This window comes from Podarcis gaigeae (genome assembly GCF_964106915.1).
Source record: "Podarcis gaigeae genome assembly, chromosome: 9".
NCBI lineage: Eukaryota > Metazoa > Chordata > Lepidosauria > Squamata > Lacertidae > Podarcis > Podarcis gaigeae.
This window is the reverse complement of record NC_139685.1, coordinates 2,778,889-2,798,813: the sequence shown is the minus strand read 5'-3', so window position 1 is coordinate 2,798,813 and position 19,925 is coordinate 2,778,889. Positions and strand designations below refer to the sequence as shown.

Genomic DNA, 19,925 nt, shown 5'->3' with positions numbered 1-19,925 from the left:
GCAATGAGAAAAAAAGGAACTAAGCTCAAGTCATTATAGAAAAGGATTTATACACTGAACCACCACCACCAAGCCTTTCAAGGTACAGCTAGGATTACCATAGCAAGCAGGTGGAACTGACCATTAGAAGTACCCCCTGGGGGCAAGGGGAAGCCCCTGTCTCACTGGAGCTTAATGTGATTTCCTGAGACTGCCGCTGCATGGAAGGGGAGTGCATCCAATTCCCTTGCACTGGGCTTCTTTAAAGTTCTGACTAATGCAGACATGGTTACTGATCCCTCCTCATCCTGGTGATGTGCATCCATGTAAGCAAGCAGAACAGGACAGTGCAGAACTAGACAGACCAGGGAGGTCCTTGATCCTGTAGAGATAAGTTTGTTCCAAGAGTATAGAAAAAGCCAGGCCCACATTGAGATGGGAAGGTGGCTGCCTCGATTTCTAGACATCATTAAAGAGCGGCAACAGGCAAGATAGTGTTATTTAATTAATGTGTGTGCACACCTGCAGAGGCAGTGGAGCCACTTGGATTTTATGGCACAGGGCAAAGATGTCTTTTGCTGCACCCATGAAGCAGGGAAGAGCCCTGGTGTTCTTTAATCCTGTACTGTACAAGGAATAAGGGGTAAAGCGAAGAAGGCTGAGATTGCTTAGCACAAAAAATCTCCAGGTGGGCCACTAGTTTTGTCACCATTTTGTGGGAGGGATTAAATCACATACCAGAAATTTAGGTTTGCACAATTGCAACTGGGGTGCCATTAATTCACTTCTTTGAAAAAAGAAACCCGGAAATTTACCAGTAATAAAGTGACAGACACTAAAAATTTGGGATAGCCATTGATTCATGGAAGTTGTACAACATCCCCATAAAAAAATTAGAACAGAATTCCACCCACCACCCAATTACTGGAGAACAGGAAGACAACCATTCCCACTTCTTAGGGTATAATTAAATGAATTATACAAGAGGACACCAACCTGTTGGTCAAGGGCCTTCCACAAGTTTTGGGTTCCTGCCCCTTGTGGTCCCACCCTCTCATCCTCCAGGTGTTAACATCATCTGAGTTTGCACACTTTCTCTTGATCTTCCATCAAGTCCAGCAATACAAAAAGAGGCTTATTTTGACCTTACCTGACAAATGAATCTCACTGCGTACAAGCAACAAACCAAGCGTTAAAGCTTTCCCTGGACTGCGCTATTTTAGGCTGCAGGTGAAGGGTTGAATATTTGAGTTCTCTCCCATCTTAAATAAATTCACCTTCCTGCATGAAGGAAATGCTTCCACCTGTAGCCTGAAGCAGTTTAGCCCCCCAAAATATCTTGCTACAGTACTGTACTTGACTCTGCTGAAAGTATGAACTATCCCTAGCAGGGTTAACCCCAGATACGTTGCTGCTTGAAGTGGAACATCCAAGCACCACTCCTTCCCACTAATAAACAAACAGGAGGCGTAAGTCACTAGGAAGTTCTTCTGCACAAGTGTGAATAAAATAAATGGGAGCGATGCAAGAGCCCAAGGGTACCCCTGCAAAGCTCCCTTGCATTTCAGCAGCAGCTTGTGCTGGGTAATTTCCCACTGACTGTGGCCTGATCTCTGAGGCTGCAAACTCTCCTCATTTAGAGCAGCATCTAAGAACTTTGGCTTGTTTGCATTTTTCAGGCTTTTCCTCCTTTCTTTTCTTTTTTAAAGAACATGCCTCCATTCATGGCTAATGAGAGTTTCTACGAATCTGAGGACTCCTTCACGTTACAACATATGGATTCCATGTCTATTGGATCTCTGCTCATCTTCTCCATCACCTTTCTCCTGGGCTTCCCCGGAAATGGCTTGGTAATCTGGGTCGTTGCTCTGAAAATGAAGCGAACGGTGAACACGGTTTGGTTTCTGCACCTTGCCGTGGCTGACTTTCTGTGCTGCCTGTCCCTGCCTTTCTCCATTGTCCACCTGGTGCTGCATCAGCAGTGGCCTTTCGGGTGGTTTTTCTGCAAGATTATCCCGTCTGCCATCATCTTCAACATGTTTGCCAGTGTCTTCCTCCTCACCACCATCAGCATCGACAGGTGTCTTGTGGTGATGAAGCCTGTCTGGTGTCAGAATCACCGGACAGTAAGGTTCGCATCCGTGGTCTGTGGTGTTACCTGGTTCCTAGCTTTCATTATGTGTTTTCCTGCTTTCTTCTATCGCGAAATCTCCATTGATGAATCGGGCAATGCCAGGTGTGTCTACAATTGGCATGGTGAGGAATATGAGGAAGGATGGCCAGATTATTTGTTTCCCAGCAACGAAGAGTTTTCTAGTCAACATCCTACCTTTGTGGCTAGTAGCTATGAAGATATTTTCACAGACGGAATTTTGGATGTGTATTCTGAGTACCATATTCTTAATACAGACAAAAGCAAGGCTTGGTATTCCAGCACACCAAGCACTCTTGGCACTAATAGAGATACAGATTCATTGACGGTGGAAGTCACCAGCCCAAAATACGTGTCACACGAATCTTCCCACCCAGCTACTGCCATATCCAATGTTATTTATTCCGATCTTCCCGACTATTTTCTTTTGGGCAATTACTCTGGCAACCTCCCGATTAGCAATGACTCAATGGCAATGCCCTTTTATGATGAGCTGCCAAGCGTTCTTGTGTCCATTACTGTCACCCGAAGCATCTTTGGTTTTATCTTCCCCTTCGGAATCATGGCTGCCTGCTACATCCTTATTGCCCGCAAGATGCTCAGAAACCAATTTGCAAAGTCCCGTGTGAAGGCTTTGCGGGTGATCCTGCTTGTGATAGTCACTTTCTTTCTCTGTTGGGCTCCTTATCATGTCATTGGGGTGCTGTATCTCCTGGCTAACCCCAGCACAGCACTTTCTGAAACACTGGCTTTGTGGAACCATGTTTCCACAGCATTGGCCTATGCCAACAGCTGCATCAACCCACTTCTTTATGTGTTTGTGGGAAAAAAATTCAGGGAGAAAGCACGCCAGACGGTGCAAGGGATTTTGGAAGGGGCGTTCAGTGAGGAAGGAACATGCTCCACTGCCTTCTCCCAGGAAAGAAGCAAGTCTACAGTTGACCATGATATTGATGTTTCCGTCCTCTAAAATGGAGCTTCAAGGCAACTAAACTGTCCTTGCCACTGTGGATTCTTGATTGGCACAGATGTGGCCACTTTGAATTAGTATCTGGAGCTCTTGCATATGCAGAGCAGCCACACCTTGTGAATCCCCTTTGTGTTGCGGTGTGAGGGGGTCAAGTGAAGTTCTGGGTTACACCACAGAAGGGAGACGGGGACAACTGCCTATCTTTGCAACATGTGTGGTGGTATCCAAATTTGTCAAAAATTTTCTAGCACTGCAAATGTGCCCTACAGTATTACTTGACTTGTTATATATATTTTTTCCCTGTTGATGAAAGGAAGTAGCATAGCCATGTATGACGAGCCAGAATAAGCTTTAGCAGTGGCACAGAAATCTTGCAAGAAGAGTCAGCAGCTTTGTTTTGTAAGTGGTATGCATTCACCAAAAACTGTCAAAGAAAACTGGACGCAGTGCTTAATTTCTAAAAGCAAAGCAGGGAAGAGGTAGGCAAGGGTTGAGCCTACGTTCTGCAAGCAGATCTAGGAGGAAAGCCCCTTCGCTTAACTTTAGCTGGGAACGGCTGCTCAACAGAAAGGAAAAGGTAGTCAAAGGTGGGGGGGTCAACAGGCATGGCTAGAACCTACAGAACCAAGCCAAATAGTACCTGCAGACTTGAGTATCAGCTATGAGTATCCTGTCCATTTTCAGGGCTACTGGAGACTCCATTCAAAATGTGCTTATTTCCAGAGCATACCTTGGGGGCTGCCTAGTTAATGAATTCTCTCTTACTGCAAATTCACCTTTCCAGAAGCACTGTAAGGCCTACATTTTAGTACTAGCACCGGGAGAGTGAGTTAAGAGAAGTGGGGTACAATTTATTCTGTTCAGCTGCAGATGCCTTGCTTTTGTCCCAGTTTTTTGCTGTTACGTATTTGGATTGGGGTAGGTTGCACACATGTACTAATAAATAAGTTGCTCTGAATTAAAACAGGCTTGACTTTTCCCTCTTCACATTTATCCTATGGTTACTCTCCCTTCCTAGCAACACTAAGTGGCTTTAATTTGGAACCGCTCAGTCCTTCTGCCTCAATACTGGGGGGGTGGGAGGGGGAAGAGTGTGTGAGAGAAACCAACTAGGGGGACAGAGAGCACCCAGGAAGCAGCCTGGCTCCATCAGTCTCTAGGCATCTCAAGAGCAGAACCCTTACAGGCAGTTTACACCAAAAGCCAGATCAGAAGACCCAATAAAGACTAGGACGCTGCATTGCTCTTAGTCTTTTCTCTCTCTATTCCTAAGGGATGGGATGTTGTTTTTCTTTTCCATCCACGGGTAGAGGTAGGAGGAAGTGGCCTCCTTTCCATCTTCTCTTGAAAGCATTGGACAGAGGCCAACAGAGCAACCTCATGATTCCTTGTTGGGGAGGAACTTTCTCCTTTCCTTGACAAATTAAGGGAAACTGCACGCCAAGCAAGAACATAAAACTATGGTTTAATGTGAGGAGAGGAGGAGAGAGAGAGAGATCACTGAAGATATAAGGCAGGGAAACTATTCCTTTCCCTTCTCCATAAGGAAGTATTTTCAGTTAAATCTCATCTCTGTCTCTTTCAGAAATATGTGAAGGGAGAGAAGGAAAATTCTAACTTTCATTCCTTCTTGTGGCCCTTTTGCCTCCTTCCCATCCCCTTGTTGTCTTGTTCATGCTTTGTTTTTGGTTATGCTATTCTGTAAAATGTACCCTATGTATTAATAACACACCACTATTACAACAGGGAATTACAAGGATATATTCTATTATGCGTATACAAAACTGCACCTAGCAGCTTGGTGATCAAGCTATTAAGGATGGCCTTGAATTGAGTGACTCCTCTGCATCAGGCAGGGCATAGGCAAGAAGCTACTATTTCTTCCCCACCCGTCCTCCAAGGAGGTCAAAGTCATGGGCATCCCTTTAACAACAACCCTGAGAGGTAGGTTAGCTTGCAAGATAGCAACTGGCCCAGTCACCCAGTGAGCTTTGTGGCTGAGGAGGCATTCAAAGCAGGTCTGCCTGGTCAAAGTTTGTTGTAACCTTTGAATCCAGCAGCAGGACAGATCCAGTTGGGGCTGCAGATGCACCAGCTAAGGAGCCAACCAGGAACTCAGCTGGCTGTTCAATCTTGAGAAACCACTGTGCCTGAGGCTGTCACACAGGAGCCCCATAAGAACCTCCTGAACCACTGAGGTCTATAGGGACAGGCCCTCGCAGAACACCAGGAACCAAATGTTTCCCACAAGTCCTAATTGGTCTAGTGACACAGGGAGGACACCAGGCTATGGGACAGAGTGCCTGTCTACAGGCCAGGTGGCTGGCCCTTCAAGTGTCTGAGGTTGTCCATGGGGGGCAGCACCAAGAAGAGGCAGTCTGGAGGCAGAGGCTTAGGCCCCACATAATGGGAATAAGTCTGACAGAGCCTCTGTTAAGTGTCCCCCCTTGAGATGGTTAGAGAACTCTGTGCCTGATCTACATTTCTTGACAAACGAGTGAAAAAAATGGACTAGGCCACTGTAGGACATGCATTTCTGGATGCTTCCCTGCATTTGAAAAATACATTCTCTGCGCAAGTAAAAAGAAAAATGAAAAAGGGTTCTAGCTCAACCCGCTCTCCAGCAGTTTTCGCCTTGCAAGGAAAAGTAACCTAGGGAAACATACAAAAATGGCGCTCCCTCACCTGGCCGTTCTAAAATGATGCAATCCAATCATTACCACCTCATTTGTTGTGTGTGTACACCAGGCCCACCAGTATGCAGCAGATATACCTAAAAGGAAAGGTTTGAAGAAAGCCTCTTGGTATGCATGTTGAAGAAAAGGGGGCTACAGAAGCCTTTGCTCATGTCCTGGAGAAAGTAGCTAAGTGCAAAACGTGATTCCCTTTGAATGCTGCAGGTCTGATGAAAAGCCCTTTGGGCTCAAATTGTCTATTTCTAAACTCAAATCAGCAAGGAAGTCAGCTGACTTCCATATGTGCATCATGCTCCACCCAATCACTGCACCCAGCCTTTCTCAACTATGCTCAAAAGACCAGTTCCCTTTTGAAAGTCAAAGTTGCTCAATAAATAGCATAGCTCAGCAAAAATAATGTGCCAAAAAAAGAAAGATCTCCACTCATGACTTTTATTTTGGATCACACTCCGTCACTCCTTTGAAACAAGGAAGCGCCCATCACTGACTAATCTAAAAGTTTCCTGCAGCACTGGACCTGAAAGTCTTTGAGCTGTGAAGTTGTACTGTATACAAGAAAATTTAAGAACAAAAGTAGATTCCTGCACTGAGGGCTTCTAGAACTCCTGACTGCTGATAGGCTCTTACATCAACTCACCCAACAAAATTTCCTCTACTGAAATTTACTGTGGTGCAATGAATACTGTTAGTGTTGGATCATTCAGCAATGACCCTGGGCACCTCACTCTCTGAACCTCACACAGTTGCTGTGAAAAGAAAACAGGGTTAGCCCAAATATGTTGCCTGAGCTCCTTAGAAGAAGGGTAGGATACAAATATCAAAAACAACAAACAAATTTAAGTGATTCAACTCAGTTTTAAAATATCTTGGTAGGGCTGTTTCTACACTGCGGTTGCACCTAGCCAAGGCGGTGTTAATTACATTATTAAAAAAACCAAACTTCTGGACTAATAAGGTCCTAATTCTATGTCCTAGAACATTGATCCATAATAAATATTTATAAAAGTATGTAATCCTTTATGATAATACAGATGACTTTTAACTCACCAGGGGGTAAGGCCAAAATCATGTACAGCCGTATCTTGAAAGTTGAGCAGCTTAGTTCCCAAACGTTTTGGCTTCTGAACGGTTTGCAAATTATTTTTGGAAGTCAAACATCCAACAGGCTAATCAGAAGCTGCGCTTTGGTTTTTGAACATTTTGGAAGTTGAACAGACTTCCAGAACAGATTCCATTCGACTTCCAAGGTACGACTGTATAGTCAAAACACATTGGGTTCAACAGTGAGTAGAATTGCCAAAGTCTTTTTTCTCCATATATATATATATATATATTGCCAAGTGTGTAAAGCTGAATGTGCACAAGTGAAACGTGTGTATGTTGTGAGTTACCGGAACTAAAAATCAGGGCGATCCAATTAATCAGAAGGCAATAAATTGAGGACAATGTAAAGTACTTCTTTACCCAATGCATAATCAGTTTATGGAATTTACTGCTAATGGCTGTCCGCTTAGGTGGCTTTCAAAGGGGGCTGGATAAATTCATGGGAGAATGGTTCTATCAATGACCACTAGTCATGATGTCTGTATAGAAACTCCATGACCAGAGCCGGCATGCCTCTGAGGATGAGCAAGAGAGAGCTGCCGCCTTCATGCCCTGCCTATGGGCTTCCCTGAGTAATCTAGATGGCCACTGTGGAAATCAAGATGCCGGATCAGATGAAAGTTAAACTTTATCTTCTCTCATAGAGCTCTGTCTAGGTTTGTAATTTATCTGTTTACATAATTAATTCCACAATTTGGAAGAAGGTACAGGGTTATAAAGACTAGGACTAGCTGCCTGAGAAACAGTTTCTATCCAAATGCGATTTTGGTTTTAAAGACAGTCTCTATGGGAGTATACTGTATTTAATTATGGGGTATCAGAGTTTTTAGGGGGCTAACCAGGCTGGGATATCAGGATTGTTGGTTTTTGAATGTCTGATGTAGATTCTTTCAATTTTGTTGTTCTGTATGGGACAATGACAATAAAGATTATTGTTTTGTTTTGTATTGTATTATTCTGTATAATTTATTCTGCTTTTACTAATAATGAGAAGGAGCAATGCAAGGGCACTCAAGCCACATCCCTAGTGAAATAAACTATTTTCAACCACCTTCATGGATTCTAGGATTTCAGCCCCCAATTTCAATAATATCTTTAAAATCATAATGGACAAAGCATTTTTTTAAGAGAAAAAGGAAGCAGTGTTTCTCAAAACATTGAATTCTGCACTTTCTGTGCTCCTGCAAGATTCACTGTATAGACACTACCCTGCACGAAGGGATGTCTTTGGGCTCTGGTTGTAACATGAGGTGGTACAAATGTAAGGAATAACCTGGAATCAAGTATATGTAAAATGGCAGACTTTGTTTCAGTAAGAACAAGGCTGTATTTCCTTTGTCCAAATTCCAGCCCAATGATGTGAGTTGCACCTTACAAGTTGCCACAGACAAATTAAAACAGGGGCACCAAAGAGATTAAACCATAAACATTCACTTTTTTAATTAAGAAAGCATGCAAAAAAAATAAATCTGTGAGGCCACACCCCTCTCCCATCTCCTTGACATAAAGCATTGTGGGCTGCACTGAAGCGGGTGGGCAGGCAAGGGATTTCTCTCCACGGCAGGCAGGCTGGCCGGCCAGCCCTCTGTGCTGCTCACCCTTGTTTTTCCAGGACAGGCTGTGTCAGCTGCTCACAGTGCAGAATTCCAGTGCTGAGTCTATGACTTCATGTGTCCATTCCAATACTAACCCACTTGAGAATGATGCAGTTAATTCAGAGGCAAAAGGGAGGATGTGGCTAATTTGCACACTGACTGGCATATATTTACATATGCAAACAAGGCGCCTTTAAATAGCTATAGGAGTGCTCTTTTATTCCCTCCACCTTCTGTGGATTTTATTCTTCGAAAACTTCTTGTAAAAAGCACCAGCTGGCATCTGGAGGAGAAGTCATCTCTACAGCGTGTTCCACAGACACTCGCCAACAAGAATCTCCTGTTCCTGGTCACATCATTCTCATCTTGGGACAGTGTAGACAACCATTAAAACTCCTCCAGGAATTCAGCTCAGGGATTTTCTACTCCTCTCAGTACACACAATGATGGCCCCATTCCCCAACAACCAAAAATTCCCTCCCTCCAAAATCCAATGGAACAGTGAGTTAAAAGCAGTGCTGCAGAACCTTCCCACCCTCGGGCACAGCACTTTCCTATGATGTTTTTTGCTTTCCTCTTCACACAAAGCAGGCTTGCAGCTGAAAGAGTATGCAGATTAACAAGAGGTCTGGCAAAAGAGAGTCACACTAGAAACTGAAAACAAAGCAGCAAAGAGGTCACCTAGCCAGATCCAGTTCAAAATTCAATCCTACACTGGCACCCTTCTTCTTCCTTGTCTCCTAAGGACTGCCATACAACTGAACTTCTGCCCTTCCTGACCCCACGTGACTTGGAAGGGCCCTTCCAACTTTCCCTCCTATTCCAGCTATACACTTTCGGCATCTTCTTCACAGAGATATTCCACAATCACTTAGCCTCTACCAGAAAGCTTTAAACCCTCCACCCACCAAGCTCTGCTCAGCATTACATTCCTCCTTTCACCTTAAGTTTATCCACGAAACAGGGACCACCAGTTGCTTATTTTATATAAGGCAGACAAGACACCCTCAGCTCTTACTCTTGCATCACAAGCCACAACACTTTCTAGAGAATTGAGAGGAAGTCAAATCCAGGAGTTGAAAAACAAAACCTTGCAGGGTAGAGAAGTTACTTCTTGATTTTTATGTCTTATCTGCATATTCAAATAAGAGCCTTACTGCATTATGAGAGAAGGCAGCAGGAGGGGGGCGGAACTGTGATAAGACAAGCCCTGAGGATTCTGGTTCGATCTTGGTACCCAAGCCACATGATGCGGATACAAGCCAGACCTGTCAAGCTTTCATCGTCTGCCGAGGGGGAAAGTGCAAAATGGCAGTGATTGAAAAAGGCAGTGTAGAAAAAAGGTAAAGGCCCCCATCGTCTGTACCAGACACTCAGTCCCTACCAAGCAGCAGACTCGTAACCACAATGTTTCAGCTAGAGGGAAGTCCTCACCTTCCACTAAGGCAAGCCTGTCTCTGTCAAACTCCAATATTCCAGCTCTTCTCCACACCCAGAGCCTCATATTCTGTGCACTTGTTAATCCTGCTGCTCCTGCTGGTGTGAGAAAGTTCACAGACCTCCTTTCAACGCCGGTCTAACCCTCCCCTCCCCTCCCCCCCTTTACAACATTTAAGAAAGAACATAATTATTACAGACTTTCAAGATTCACGGGGCTCTCTCACTTTTGTAGCCAATAAAACAGAGTCACTGGCCACCTTGAAGGGAAAGCGGGATTGTTAAAACGCAGGTGATGCAGGAAGAGAAAGGTGCCCTCAAGAATTCCTCCTTCTGAGGTCTTCTCATGACACCAAAAAACAGTTTTCCTACCCTCCATCCCACACAGGGTGCCAGTAAACACATAAAATCCGAAGCTGGAAGATGGAGCAGAAGGGCTGTGCACTATTATTGATGATGATAATAATAATAATAATGAAGAAGAAGAAAATAAAGTAAAACAGGGAGCGCAAGGAAGGATTATCTTCGGCAGCATCTTGCGGCAGCTTCTCTGGCGGAAGTCGAGAATATATATCTATATACAGGCAAGGAAAGAGGCTGAAGGTGGTGGTCTTGTGACCCAAACCCCAGACTCCCCTTCCCATACCCTACGTGAGGGATGTGCTATCAAGTCTGTAACTTGCTAGGTGATCAAATCCCAGTTGAAATCATCAGGGATTTCCTCATTGGCACCTGGAGGCGGCCGTGGAACCAGATGATGACCTGAATGCATTGCAGAAAGGAAAAAAACAGGAAACAAGTGGTCTGTTATGTAGAATTCTTGATAATAAGCTACTATGATCATTACAGAGCAGCTCAGTTCAGTTGAAACACATGCCCCCAAATGGTGTTTTTGGCTTGGCCCTGGTGGCATATGTGAGACTGTCAACATATTCAGGCCCTTAAACAGGAGGCTGCAATTGCTTCAATTAATTCCGGAATCCAATGTCATATCTAATGCAAGCAACACTTTGTCTGTTATCTCTTGTGAGTGAATGGATTGACCCTAAAAGCATATCCTGCATTTCCTGAGAGGGCCAAGCTGAACCATTTTCCAGCAAAGGTGAGATCACCTCATTAGAATGAGATCTGAGTCGTGGACTTTGCTTTAACCCTGTGGTAAAACAGCTGGCATGACTTAGGCAGACCCAGGAAAAGACATTACCTGTGTCTTTCTACTATAATGACTCGTTGCGAAAAGCCTGGTTCAGATTGAAGTGAGGTTTACTGGTAAGTTTCCCCTGTTACTGGATGTATACTGTATTCATAGTTTGTACAGCCATTTGGGATCACACCAGAAGGCTGCTCTGCTTTCAGATGCTCTATAGGTGGGTGTGGAAGATGGCTTTTCTCCCTGTCATTAACTTAAGTTAGACCCTTTCCTTGTCTCAATCTTCTCCATACTCCTTGTATCTGAACTGTGTTTGTCATTTTCTTCGGAATTATTCAGGACTCCTTCATGCAGAGGCCCCTTTCCCAAAGGATATTTTTTTCTATGTTTAAATGAATTGAAAGGTTTGAAAGAACCCAGGATAAAACTGGAGATTAATTGCAAGGAAAGAAGCATTTTGACTGGACTCTGCAAGGCCCTGGTGGATTTTGTTGTCCGGTAGGTAGGTAAGAAAGAGAGACAATGTCTGCAGGGACACTGGGTTTCACTGGAACTAATAAGTCTGCTCAGCTGTAGACTACTAGCACATTATAGACAGTGCCCCTCTTGAGTTGCAGTAGACAACCCAGTTTTTCACCTTTCCAAGTTCCTTCAACCACATGACAGGTAAATATTAGCATCTCAACTTTTGTACTTCTTTCTGTTTTCTGAATTTCCCAGTCCCATGCACTTTTAGTCTTTCCATTCTACGCCTGTAGAACAGTGGACCCTCCAGATACGAACTTAATTCGTTCCGGGGGTCCGTACATACCCCGAAAAGTCTGCATCTAGAGGCGCCGCTTCTGCACATGCACGCGGCACAATAGAGCGCTTCTGCACATGCGCGGCGAAACCCGGAAGTACACACTTCCAGGGTTGCCGCATTCACAACCTGAAAGTTACGTTACCGAAGGTAACACAAGTGTCCACTGTAGTAACTAAGCATTTGGGCCAAGCAATGTGTGGGTGGTTTAGCCTGTGTAACCAAGCACCTAACTCAAACATTTGCTAGAAATCATCTGCATATGTTTGGGGAAAGAGATGATAGCAGAAAGCAGATGATTTATACTTGACAGCTAGACCCTGGAGCAAGCCAGAAATGAAATTATTCAACTTTTTATGTTCAAAAAGTATCTCAAAACTCATCCTTACCTGGACGATTATACCCTGGCGTGTCCTGGGTGGAAATCTGGTACATTGGAGATGGCCCAGAGTAGAGATGGGGAGGCTGTGGCTGACCATAAGAGTTCACTAGCAGAGAAAAGGGGAAAAGAACCATCAATAGCCCCAGCTACCTGCTTGCAACCTGGAAACACAAACAATTAAGGTAGGATATGTGACTTCTACACATGCTCTCAGGTCTTCCTATAAGTTTATCTGTAGCATCATCTGGGATACAGAAAATCAGGGATGGTTTCTATCATTCAACTGGTTTGGCTCCTTTGCCAGATATAAATATGAAAAACAATTAGCAACTTTCTCAATACATAAAAAAATCAAAAAGATATATGTACAATTTGCATTTTCTACAAAACACAGATCTGTTTTTGGTTTCAGTTTTGTTGTATGTGAATTCATGTACCTCACTAGCCATGTCTGAGCAGTATAGTTACAAAGTTGACCTTAATGCTCTTTTAAAAGCATACTAATTCAGCTTTGCAAAGAAATCCACAAAAATTACTAGCCCACTAGGCCTTCATACACCAGTTCAGTAATTTTTGAAAACTGTTACAAGTCTTTCATTGTATAATTAATTCCATCGGGGATTAACTGGAGGCATTTCTTACAGGTAAGTGGTTATTTACAAACCTATGCTACTCATATGACTTTACTGCACTAGAGTAAATGTGGTGGGGTGCAATTTGAAGTCGAAGAGGTAACAATATGTAGATGTTTTCACACAATGTGTCATCAGATCTCTATCCATGCAACATAATGAGCATGTGCAGCCCAGTATTCATATTTTATGGACAACAGAAGACTCTTTGGAAATGGCTGAAATGTGGAATAAATTCATACCATGCAATCTCACTCTAGCAGTGAAAAATGGGGCAACCTGAACATCCTTTGATAACTGCAAATATGTCTTTGCATTTGTATAAGCTCTGTCAATGCTTCTGATTCTTTTCAGCAAAGGCTTTCTTTCTTATCTCCACGTGTTCCATGGGTGACTTCTGAATAAGCTTTTGCGGAATGCTTTCTTATAACTTGTTTTAAAACCGCTGTGTGCTGCTAAGAAGTGGTCATCAGGCCCCTGATTGTTTTCCTTGAGTCTTTCACACTAGTCAGAACGATAAAAGCTGAGATAGGCTGATAAACTATGTCTTGGCCCTTTTGAATTAGACACACATGCACCCATTCATGAGGTGCATTTTCATCTCTCAGTAAAACACAGTATTTCTCAGTATGCACAGACACACACTTGCTAGCTGTGTAAAGCGGCAAAGAACTGGACATGCTTAGCCATCCATCCTGTGCAAATCTGAGCCTACCGTAAGTGGGGGGGAAACTCCTTTATGGTAATGGCAGTTGCCAACATTGCAGCATGTGTTTGCTACCATCTTTGCATTGCTCAGATATACTCTGGGCACTGAACATTCAGAATTTTTGGCGATGGTACAGGCACCTCAAACACCTCAAACTACACTCTTCTGTCCCCCCCCCCCCCCCCGCATACTAAGGGATCAGGCGAACCAGATCAAGGTTAGGGAAAATCTGAGAGACGGAGACCGGATGTGACAAAAACATATGCTTTGTTGAACCTTTTATCCCCATCCCTAGAAACGATGCCACGTGAGGGGGTGTGGCTACCCCTCTTTGATTCCGCCTCACCTACTGTCCTGGCATGGCAGGTCCCCACCCAGAAAGCCCTGCTGAGTACCTTGGTTCATGGGCTGCTCTTGTTTGCCACTATTCATGGCACAGGACTCGGAGATTCGGGGAAGCTGCTGTGGGCCTCCCAGGTGAGGGAGCTGACCGGTCTGGGTGAGAAAGTGATTGAGGGAGTCACAGAGGTTGGCAATGTGATGCTGATCTAGAGTCCAGTTCTTACGCTCAGCCTGGCGCAGACTCTCCATCAACTCTGCAGGGGCCAGAGAAAGAGAGAGGTAAGAAACTAGGCGTCACTGTTCTCTACTCTTGCCAAAGAGATCCTTCTCTATATCTCTACTTCCCACTCTAAGCCTTTGAAGGGCCCCTTTCCCCCTCTACCAGAGTGAAGGGTGTAAGGAAATAACATAACATGACCCACCTGAGAACTGGGAGTGCTCAATGCTAGACCAGTTCAGCCGATTCACCATCTTGAAACTTTCTTTTAGGGAATCTATGTTGGAGCACCACTCAGGGGGAAATGCTGAAAAATGGGGGACACAAAATAGTCAACAGGGTGTACCCCCATACCTTATATTAGACACCAAATACATGCCTAATACATTTATCTCTAAAATCCTGAACTGAACAACCTACCTCCTCATGACAACGTAACTCTTCTCTGTACCCAGCCACTCCACTCCCTGTTTTATTCATTAATTCATTCAAAGCTTTCCAAGCTCCTTTTATCATCAATAATGGCTAACAAAAATTGAAGCTAATAAAATAATAGATATAAACACAAACACCCAGCAGTTAAAAGCAAAATTTAAAGCCCTCTAGTCTAGGGAACCACCCACTAACAGTGCCTCAGTCTTGTCTGGATTGAGTTTCAGTTTGTTGCCTCCCATCCTGTCCATTATCAAGGCAAGACACTGGTCCAGCACTTCCACTGCCTCACGTTCAAATGTAAAGGAGAAATAGAGCCCAGTGTCATCAGCATACTGCTGACAAGGTACTCCAAACCTGTGGACAACCCCACCCAGCGGTTTCATGTAGATGTTAAACAACATGGGGGATAGGAGTGAGCCATGCAGGACTCCACACTGAAGGTTCCACAGGGCTGAAAAGCATTCCCCAAGCAACACCCTCTGGGAATGACCATCCAAGTAGGACTGGAACCACCGCAAAGCAGTGCCACCCACACCTAGTTCGGACAGTTGCTCCAGGATACCATGGTTGATGGTATCGAAAGCCATTGAGAGGTCAAGAAGAATTAACAGGGACACGTTTCCAAAGCCGTTTCTGTGCCTAAACCCCAACTGAAATGGATCTGGAAAATCAGTTTCTTCCAAAAGTGCCTGGATATGGTCTGCGACCACTAGCTACAGAACCTTGCTCAGGAAAAGGAGATTAACAACTGCTGTAGTGAGTTAGGTTTTCCAAATCCAGGGATTTTTTCTTCTGGGCTGCCACCCCGCCACCCCAAACTTCTGAGGGCAGTGGAACTAGCAAGAAGGCCCCACTGCTTATCTTAACACCTGAGAGGATCTGAAGGGAAGAAGATAGTTTCAGAAATTTGGGGCTCATGTTGTTAAGGGCTTTAAACGCTAACATAAGCACCCTGAATTGAACCCAGAAACTATCTGGCAACCAATGCAGCTGTTTTAAAACAGGGATTATACTGGAGTTCTAAATGGAACCCCAGCTGCATTTGGATCAATTGAAGTTTTCGAGTTGTATTCAAGGGCAGCCCTATGGAGAGTGAATTGCAACAATCCAGTCCATAAGTTACTGTGTACTGTGACCGTATCATCTCTGTCCAAAAGGGACTGGAGCTGGTGAACTAGCCTCAGCTAGATATAGGCACTCCTAGTCAAAACCACCTGAGCCTACAGTGATAGTGTTGGACCTTGGAGTAAACCCAAGGCCCAGTGCAGGGTACAATCAAGGGAGCTGCAGTAGTTCTGACTTCCTGCACAATGCAGGCCTGCACAAGTCTGTTTTTCCACATTCACACTTGACTATCTTTGGTGCACAGCTAAAAATGTAAACTGTGATGTGGCCCTTCATGATTTGCTCAGAAGGAACGTGCCAAAAGCTCCTCAACTCCAAACTTTCAGCCTGGCCTAGTCCATCTGTCCTTCATTCAATGAATATTTCTGTCAGTTTGCCCACTCTGTAACTCACCAAAGCTAGCATTATTCATGGAAGCTTGTGATTGCTGCTGTTGCTGCTGTTGTTGCTGCTGCTGCTGCTGCTGTGAATGGGAGTGCGGGTGGTGGTGCTGATGCTGGTGATATCCTCCATGCTGCATTGAAGAGGGGTGAATGGACATCACAGGTGGGGGGCCATAGCTGTCACCTCCTTGCTGCTTGCCACCCTGGGATGGACAGCCTTCTGAGGTTGGAGTGTGGAGGGGGGGTGCAGCTCCCACCGAGGAGGGCACCTGCTGCTGGTGGTACATATAGTAATTGTGGTTGGAGGGCTGCATGTCACCCAGGAGGGAAGAGAAATCTGAAGGGAGGATTAAGAGGAAAGTATTAAAATGGGTGGCGGGCCCTTTTTAGCCTGGAGGGCCACATTCACCTGTGCCCAGCCCTCCAGGGGCCACTATGGCCACCCACTCTCTTATCAGGTACATGCGCTTATGCATACACACACAAGACACACACAGGCATATTATGGCCCTCCTTCTGATGACTGGCAGAGGGGGCAGTGAACACCTCTATCTGGGAACTGGGCTCTGCCCACCCCATGTTTTTTTTAATCCCTATCTCACCATTTTGCTGCGGCTGCCAACATTGGCAAGGTCTTGGACAGCCAGAAAAAAAACTGTGTGTGCATGGGAGGGGCAAATCACGCCCCTGAACTGAGGTTAACCACTCCTGCATTAAAATACACAAAGGTAGCAGAGACATCAGTTCTATACCTTTCCTAGAAATGAGGCGAGTACCCCAAATATTGGGGGACGCAGGTGGCGCTGTGGGTTAAAGCCTCAGCGCCTAGGACTTGCCGATCAGAAGGTCGGCGGTTCGAATCCCTGCGGCGGGGTGCGCTCCCGCTGCTCGGTCCCAGCGCCTGCCAACCTAGCAGTTCGAAAGCACCTCCGGGTGCAAGTAGATAAATAGGGACCGCTTACCAGCGGGAAGGTAAACGGCGTTTCCGTGTGCGGCTCTGGCTCACCAGATGCAGCTTTGTCACGCTGGCCACGTGACCCGGAAGTGTCTCCGGACAGCGCTGGCCCCTGGCCTCTTAAGTGAGATGGGCGCACAGCCCCAGAGTCTGTCAAGACTGGCCCGTACGGGCAGGGGTACCTTTACCTTTACCTTACCCCAAATATTATAAAACAAGCCATTAGCACTTCAGTGACCACATTTCTAGCAATGTTCACTAAACAGCAGCTTAGGTCCAGAATTTTTCACCCCTTTTCTACGCGAATAACACAAAAGACAAGATTAGCTTCATGAGATGCTGCCCCCCAGTGGCTGTAACTGATTAACAGAATGCAAAGTACTCTGGCCTGGGCGATATATTGATATATCGCCCAGGACTGTTATGAGGGGCAGACCGCGATGACGGCTTCACTCAGTGGCATATTGTGGGTGACACTGCTGCTTCCAGAGACCCTCTGCTACCAGCACCCAGCACACCAAGGGAGCAACAAGCTGCAGTGGGGCTGCTCGCCCGCCCCGCCCCCCACACCAGCAAAGGCAGAGGGAGTCCTGCAAATGGAGTCCTGTCAGGCTCCGTCACAGGGCTCACTGGGGAGTCATGGGGCTCGCTCAGCTGGAGCCTTCCTGCCCCCCAGCTGAGCAGCAGGCTGGGGCCAGCTGCCACTGGCCCTAGGGTGAAAGTGTCTCAGCTCCCGCGGCTGGGGCAACTGCAGCTAGTTTCAGCATCGCCAAACCACAATGTTTGGCTGGTGATACACCACAATGTGGATCGCCCAACCCTACTCTGGAGTTGGGAAACAAGCAGGGGCGCCGACTTATAAAAAATATTGGGGGGGCCCATACCGGGGTCCTGCCCCGGGAAGTTTTCTAAATTTTAGATGAAAATTAGTGAGTTTTAAAGTTTTTTAAAAGTATTTTAGAGTCCTATGATCAACATTAGAACCCCGAAAACTCGACTCTCTATAACTCCACACTCCGGGAAACTCGACAAGCCTGAAACACTTTTTGGCTTTGAAAAAAGAAACAAAACAAAAACACGCACGGTATTTTCGTAAAAAGCTAATTTAATTTACAGTAACAATTATGCTTATAGACTATTACAGAGCAGTGAATACCGTATTTTTTGCCCCATAGGACGCACCGGCCCATAGGACGCACCAGGTTTTTTTGGGGGGAAATAAAGAGAGAAAAAATTATTTCCCCCCCAGGCGCTTGTGGGGCCGGCAGCGGGGAGAAGCGCTCTTCTCCCCGCAGCCCGCCTGCAGATCAGGTCCGGGGACAGAGGGAGGACACGCTGTGCCTCCCAACTGTCCCTGGAGCCTGTGGGGCAGGCAGCGGGGAGAAGCGCTCTTCTCCCCGCCGCCCGCCTGCAGATCAGGTCCGGGGACAGAGGGAGGACACGCTGCGCCTCCCAGCTGTCCCCGGAGCTTGCTGTCCCCCCCCCAGGTGCGCTGCGCTAAGCCCGAAGCTTGGGGCGTGTGGAGCTCAGCGCGCCCCAAGCTTCTGGGTGCTGGCAAGGTCTCCGCTAGCCCTGGGAGAGCCGCGCGGCTCTCCCAAGGCTAGCGGAGCGCTGCGCTAATCCCGAAGCTTGGGGCGTGCGGAGCTCAGCGCGCCCCAAGCTTCTGGGTGCTGGCAAGGTCTCCGCTAGCCCTGGGAGAGCCGCGCGGCTCTCCCACGGCTAGCGGAGCGCTGCGCTAATCCCGAAGCTTGGGGCGTGCTGAGCTCAGCGCGCCCCAAGCTTCTTGGTGCCGGCAAGGTCTCCGCTAGCCTTGGGAGAGCTGGGTCTCCCACGGCTAGTGGATAGCTTCCTGAAGCCTGGAGAGCGAGAGGGGTCGGTGCGCACCGACACCCCTCGCTCTCCAGGCTTCAGGGAAAGCCTGCATTCGCCCCATAGGACGCACACACATTTCCCCTTCATTTTTGGAGGGGAAAAGGTGCGTCTTATAGGGCGAAAAATACGGTATATAGCTCTGAAAAGACTGAAATGATATTTAAATAAATCCTAAACTATCATTAAAAGAATAAAACATAAAATATTGCTGTCGCACAGTAATAGCACTTTGATTAATAAGTGAAATAGCTAATTTAAGCTTACTTTGAATAAGGCTGAGGGTTCATTAAATAAATATAATATCTCAAAGTTAATGCTTTAATACAGTTAATAAAGTTAATACAGTATGCCTAATACTGTATGTAAATACTGTAATACTGTATGTAAATAACGGGCTTTAATTGGGTCTTACACCCTAAAAATATTTAAGTATTTGAAAATAACTAATACAGTACTATAGTAATATAGAAATACAGTACTAAACTAGTACTAATATTTCAAAACTGAAAATTTAACATTCTGTATGTATTTAATTCTCTATTTTATAAAGATTTTTAATATCTGACAGTGAGTTTGGAGTAGCCCAATGCAAAAATCCTGAGGATCCATGTGGATCCATGCTTTGTAACCACGTTTTTGCACCACTGTGACCCTAGGCAACAGTGGGTGCGTGATTTTTTTGGTGCAAGATGTAGCCATGGACATGCTATGTGATCTGATGGTGAATTTGGGGTGACCCAATGCAAAGATCCTGAGGATCCATGTGGATCCGTGCTTTGTAACCACATTTTTGCACCACTGTGACCCTAGGCAACAGTGGGTGCGTGATTTTTTTGGTGCAAGATGTAGCCATGAACATGCTATGTGATCTGATGGTGAATTTGGGGTGACCCAATGCAAAAATCCTGAGGATCCATGTGGATCCATGCTTTGTCACCACGTTTTAAATGGGGAGGGAAGGAAAAACACAGAAGGGACAAGAAGCACA

General features: G+C 45.6%; 2 protein-coding genes across 5 annotated transcripts in view; one reads left to right on the top strand and one right to left on the bottom strand.

Moving 5' to 3' along the window:
* The window catches only part of C3AR1 (complement C3a receptor 1), a 330,535-nt gene extending 324,324 nt beyond the window's left edge, over positions 1-6,211 (top strand). Inside the window, exon 2 of one of the 3 annotated variants that reach the window (XM_083698364.1) lies at positions 455-6,211. In XM_083698364.1, coding sequence (XP_083554490.1) covers positions 1,692-3,101 — 1,410 coding nt within the window. In that variant the 5' untranslated portion in view covers positions 455-1,691 and the 3' untranslated portion in view covers positions 3,102-6,211. The remainder of the gene's footprint in view (positions 1-454) is intronic. The other 2 variants (XM_083698366.1, XM_083698365.1) reach the window with 2 other exon arrangements.
* A 2,105-nt stretch (positions 6,212-8,316) lies between these two features.
* FOXJ2 (forkhead box J2) overlaps positions 8,317-19,925 on the bottom strand; it is a 34,220-nt gene continuing 22,611 nt past the window's right edge. For both annotated transcript variants that reach the window (XM_083698327.1, XM_083698326.1), the window contains exons 7-11: positions 16,121-16,447; positions 14,373-14,474; positions 14,004-14,204; positions 12,275-12,373; positions 8,317-10,695 (exon numbers count right to left, since the gene is read on the bottom strand). In XM_083698327.1, coding sequence (XP_083554453.1) covers positions 10,616-10,695; positions 12,275-12,373; positions 14,004-14,204; positions 14,373-14,474; positions 16,121-16,447 — 809 coding nt within the window. In that variant the 3' untranslated portion in view covers positions 8,317-10,615. The remainder of the gene's footprint in view (positions 10,696-12,274; positions 12,374-14,003; positions 14,205-14,372; positions 14,475-16,120; positions 16,448-19,925) is intronic.